This window comes from Phoca vitulina, unplaced genomic scaffold (genome assembly GCF_004348235.1).
Source record: "Phoca vitulina isolate PV1807 unplaced genomic scaffold, GSC_HSeal_1.0 scaffold16, whole genome shotgun sequence".
NCBI lineage: Eukaryota > Metazoa > Chordata > Mammalia > Carnivora > Phocidae > Phoca > Phoca vitulina.
Genome location: NW_022589719.1, coordinates 37,695,518 through 37,700,214, shown reverse-complemented (window position 1 = coordinate 37,700,214; position 4,697 = coordinate 37,695,518). Strand labels below are relative to the sequence as shown.

The following is a 4,697-nucleotide window of genomic DNA, read 5'->3' as shown; positions in this document are numbered from 1 at the left end:
GTGTGCACGTGGGTGTCTGTGTGTACATGTGGGTGTGCACGTGGGTGTGCACGTGGTGTCCCTGTGTATGCACCCCCGTGTGTGCAGGTGGCTGTGTGTGCACACGGGGGTGTGCCGCCCGCTTCCCTCCCTCACTGCCTGTCCCCCTCCCTCCAGAGGTGCAGATATGACACGTGTAACTGCCAGAACAGTGAGGGCTGTATGTGTGCCGTGCTGTCCTCCTACGCCCGCGCCTGTGCCGCCAAGGGCGTCATGCTGTGGGGCTGGCGGGAGCAAGTCTGCAGTGAGTGCCATCCCCTCTGGGGTTCCGGGGTGCCCTGTGGCGGGAGGGGTCAGCCCGCTGCAGCCGCCCTCTGCTTCTCTTGGCTTGTGGCCCCCAGTGTGGGGCAGGGGCTCCCGTGGGCTCCCGTGGGCCCCTTGGCTGGGCGGGCATCTGCCTGTCCTGGACAGAGGAGGGGCTCGGGGATGGCCGGTGGGGACGGAGCTGGGGGGCTGGGGGCCGCCCCTCCGCTCCTCACGCGGGCCCCTCTCCTCTCTGTAGACAAGGACGTGGGCGCCTGCCCCAACTCACAGGTGTTCTTGTACAACCTGACCACCTGCCTGCCCACCTGCCGCTCGCTCTCCGAGGCCAACGCCCACTGCCTTCAGGGCTTCGCGCCCGTGGACGGCTGTGGCTGCCCAGACGGCACCTTCCTGGACGAGAAGGGCCGCTGCGTGCCACTGGCCAAGTGCTCCTGCTACCACCGGGGCCTCTACCTGGAGGCTGGGGAAGTGATGCTGAAGCAGGAGGAGCGCTGGTGGGTGGCCTGGGCTGGGTGGGGAGGGCCCACGTCCCTGCCCGTGTCCCCGCGCCACGGGCGTGTCCGCCCCCTGCCCCCCGGGAGCCAGGCCCGCTCACCTCCGCCCTCTTCCCCTCAGCGTCTGCCGCAACGGGAGGCTGCACTGCGTGCAGGTCAGGCTGCTCGGCCAGAGTAAGTAGATGCGGCCGCGGCATGGCTTCCTGCCCTGCGCCCCCCCGCCCCCCGGCCTTGCCGGCCCCGCCCCCGGCCCCAGCTTCCGTTGAGCCGAGGGGACCCCTCTGTCCCACAGGCTGCTCGGCCCCAAAGATCCACATTGACTGCAGCAACCTGACAGCGCTGACCATCCAGAACTCGCGACCTACCAGCTGCCAGACGCTGGCTGCCGGCCACGTGCGTGTGCGGGGCCACCAAAGGGGAGGGCGTGGACAGGCTTCCACACTGGCCCTGGGGTCTGGATGCTGGGTCCTGCACACACATGGGCCTCATTGGCCCTCCCCGTCCCTGGGGGCCCCCGCCCAGCCCACGGAGGGCTCGGGGCCAGTGTAGGGACCCCTGGCCGGCAGCCCTCACCTGTCTCCCGGCCCAGGGCTGAGCCCGAGAGAGAAGACAGGCCAGGGGTAGGGTGGGGAAGGGACAAAGAGGGTGTCTGCAGTGCGAGGAGAGGGGGCAGCCGCGGGAAGGGCTGACTTGGCCATTCGGGGCCTGAAGCCCACCCTCCGGCCACCTGCAGTATCAGACGGAGTGTGTCAGCGGCTGCGTTTGCCCGCAAGGGCTGATGGACGACGGCCGTGGCGGCTGCGTCGTGGAGGAGGAGTGCCCGTGTATGCACAACACAGACCTGTACGCCCCTGGGGACACGATCAAGGTGGACTGCAACACGTGGTAAGTGGCCGGGCCCGGTGGACCCTGGCCCCAGGCGCTCTGGTGGGACCGTCCACGCGGCACCGACTCGGCCGGGCTGCCCTCTGAGCAGCAGGGGAGGGCTGGCCCCTGCGGCCCCTCCAGGCCCCCTTCCCGCTCTCCTCAGCACCTGCCGGAGAGGGCGCTGGGCGTGCACCAGGTCGCTGTGCTACGGCTCCTGCGTCATCCACGGGAGCGGCCACTACATCACCTTCGATGGGAAGTACTATGACTTCGACGGGCACTGCTCCTACGTGGTGGCCCAGGTGAGGCCCAGCGCGTGCCGGCCCGGGCCCGTGGCCCCGCACCGCACCGCACCCTGAGCTCTGGCCAGCCCAGTGAGGGGCCCGGGTCCCCCCATTCCAGGACCCTCCCACGCCACGTGGGGAGGGAGGGGCTCGTGCCACGTGGTCACCCCTCTCACCAGAGGAGGGCTGCGGTGGGCAGAGCCCAGCTGGGGGGGGGGCGCCGGGGGCCTGGCCGGTCTGGCTCACGTCCTCTGTGGTCCCAGGACTACTGTGGCCGGAACTCCTCCTCAGGCTCCTTCGGCATCTTCACTGAGAACGTTCCCTGTGGCACCACAGGGGTCACTTGCTCCAAGGCCATCAAAATCTTCTTGGGGGTGAGTGCCGCCTGACCCTGGGGACACGCGAGCCCTCGGGGACCCTTGGACTCGGCTAGTGACAGGGCCTCTCCCCCGGGCACAGAGGACGGAGCTGAAGCTGGAGGACAAGCGCCGCCTGGTGATCCAGCGGGACACGGGCCACCACGTGGCCTACACCACGCGGGAGGTGGGTCAGTACCTGGTGGTGGAGGCCAGCATCGGCATCATCGTCATCTGGGACAAGAAGACCACTATCTTCATCAAGCTGGCCCCGTCCTACAAGGTGTGTGGCAGCCCTCACTTGCCTGGCCTTCCTGCCGGGGGAGGGGACGAGCCCCCCACCCTCGAGCCCACTCACGGAGGCCCCGGCTGGCTGTCTCTGCAGGGCATGGTGTGCGGGCTGTGTGGGAACTTTGACCACCGCTCCAGCAACGACTTCACCACGAGGGACCACATGGTGGTGGACAGCGAGCTGGACTTCGGGAACAGCTGGAAGGAGGCCGCCAACTGTCCGGACGTGAGCGTCACCCCGGATCCATGCGCCCAGGAACCGCACCGCCGCTCCTGGGCCGAGAAGCAGTGCAGCATCATCAAGAGCTCCGTCTTTGACATCTGCCACAGCAAGGTTGGCGGGCCGGGGGCGGGCCCGTGAGAAGCCCGTGGCCGTGGGCTCATGCTGGGGCGTCATCCTGCTGCCACCACGTGGCACCTTTCCTGCAGCTTCTGCGCCACCTTCTGTCCTTTGACCAGAGGTCCAGCCTTCCCCGAGACCCCTGGCTCGCCCCCTCCTCCTGCACCTTCTGAGGAGGGAGCAAGGACGCCCGCAGCGCCAGGCCATGGGCGGCGGGGGGGAGGGTTGGCCCACCTGTCTCCGGGCCTCCACCGCCGACCCCCCTGGGAGGATAGCGCTGGACTGCGCCCTGTCCCGGGGTCCGGAGCTCCTGGGCAGGTCTGGCCCCATGCGGGCAGTATGGGCTCAGGGCACACAGAGTCTTCTCCCCCAGGTGGACCCCAAGCCCTTCTACGAGGCCTGTGTCCGTGACTCGTGCTCTTGTGACACCGGCGGGGACTGTGAGTGCTTCTGCTCCGCCGTGGCCTCCTACGCTCAGGAGTGTACTAAGGAGGGGGCCTGCGTGTTCTGGAGGACGCCGGACCTGTGCCGTGAGTGTCCCCGATCCTGGAGCGGGGGGCTGCACTGTGCTGGGGAAGCAGTCCTCACCCATCAAAGCGATTGGTGTGTGGGGGCTCCTCCTGCCTCCCTGGCCCCAGGGGCCAAGTGTTGCTCCTCGGGGGCCGTGCCAGCCTGGCCTCGGCCCTCCCTGAATCTGACCCCTCCCCTCCACCTGCAGCCATATTCTGTGACTATTACAACCCCCCGGATGAGTGTAAGTGGCACTATGAGCCCTGTGGGAACCGCAGCTTCGAGACCTGCAGGACCATCAATGGCATCCACTCCAACATCTCCGTGTCCTACCTGGAGGGTGAGCGGGCCTCAGGGGCAGAGGGGTGGTGACCCTACGAGAGACGCCCCGTGGGGCTGGGGACCTGAGGTCCAGGTGGACCAGGCTCACCTTGCTGCAGAGTGCGTTCATGGAGCTAAGAGAGGCAGAAAGAATCTTGGAGCGGACAGGGCCCCCAGGAAGCTGCAGAGTAGGACAAGGCAGGGTGTCCCAGACAACAGGTCTGGGGGACTCTTCAGGGCCTTTGAGCCGCGAACTAGGGGCATGAAGGAGTGAGCCACCTCTGGGGAGGGAGCATCCTAGCCCGTGGGAGGGATGCAGGGTCAGGAGGCTGGGGGCGGGGGCTGGCTGTCCCTTTAGTCATGCGGTGTTGTGTAGGGCTCAGTGAGGGGGGGGGTCCCGGCCCCTGTCCTTTTGTTCCCTGGCCTTCCCAGAGGAACATCCCGGAGAGAAGGACCTGCCGTGGTGGGGATGGTGGGTGGGGTCTGGTGGTTGTGGGACCTTCCTCAGTGGTCCAAGCCCCATGGCCCGTGCCCGCCAGGCTGCTACCCCCGGTGCCCGAAGGACAGGCCCATCTATGACGAGGACCTGAAGCAGTGCGTCACGGCAGACAAATGCGGCTGCTATGCTGGGGACACCCGCTACCCGCCTGGAGGATCCGTTCCCACCAACGAGGACTGCCTGTCTTGGTACCTGAGCTCACGCGGCCGGGGGCCCCGGGGGGGCCAGACGCACACGCATGCACGGCTCAGCTGCACACGCGTGGTGCACGCGCACACACAAACACGCACACGCATGCACAGCTCAGCTGCACACGCGTGGTGCACATGCACACACGAACGCACACGCACATGCACGGCTCAGCTGCATACGCGTGGTGCACACGCACACACAAACGCACACGCACGGCTCAGCTGCACACGCGTGGTGCAC

At 67.8% G+C, this 4,697-nt stretch overlaps 1 protein-coding gene across 1 annotated transcript in view; it reads left to right on the top strand.

Moving 5' to 3' along the window:
* Positions 1 to 4,697, top strand: part of MUC2 (mucin 2, oligomeric mucus/gel-forming) — a 27,587-nt gene that overhangs the window by 5,947 nt on the left and 16,943 nt on the right. Inside the window, exons 15-26 of the mRNA XM_032414843.1 lie at positions 157 to 283; positions 542 to 797; positions 919 to 971; positions 1,090 to 1,190; positions 1,531 to 1,682; positions 1,828 to 1,966; positions 2,212 to 2,322; positions 2,408 to 2,587; positions 2,690 to 2,929; positions 3,309 to 3,465; positions 3,654 to 3,785; positions 4,306 to 4,453. Of these exons, the coding sequence (XP_032270734.1) occupies positions 157 to 283; positions 542 to 797; positions 919 to 971; positions 1,090 to 1,190; positions 1,531 to 1,682; positions 1,828 to 1,966; positions 2,212 to 2,322; positions 2,408 to 2,587; positions 2,690 to 2,929; positions 3,309 to 3,465; positions 3,654 to 3,785; positions 4,306 to 4,453 (1,796 nt within the window). The remainder of the gene's footprint in view (positions 1 to 156; positions 284 to 541; positions 798 to 918; positions 972 to 1,089; positions 1,191 to 1,530; positions 1,683 to 1,827; positions 1,967 to 2,211; positions 2,323 to 2,407; positions 2,588 to 2,689; positions 2,930 to 3,308; positions 3,466 to 3,653; positions 3,786 to 4,305; positions 4,454 to 4,697) is intronic.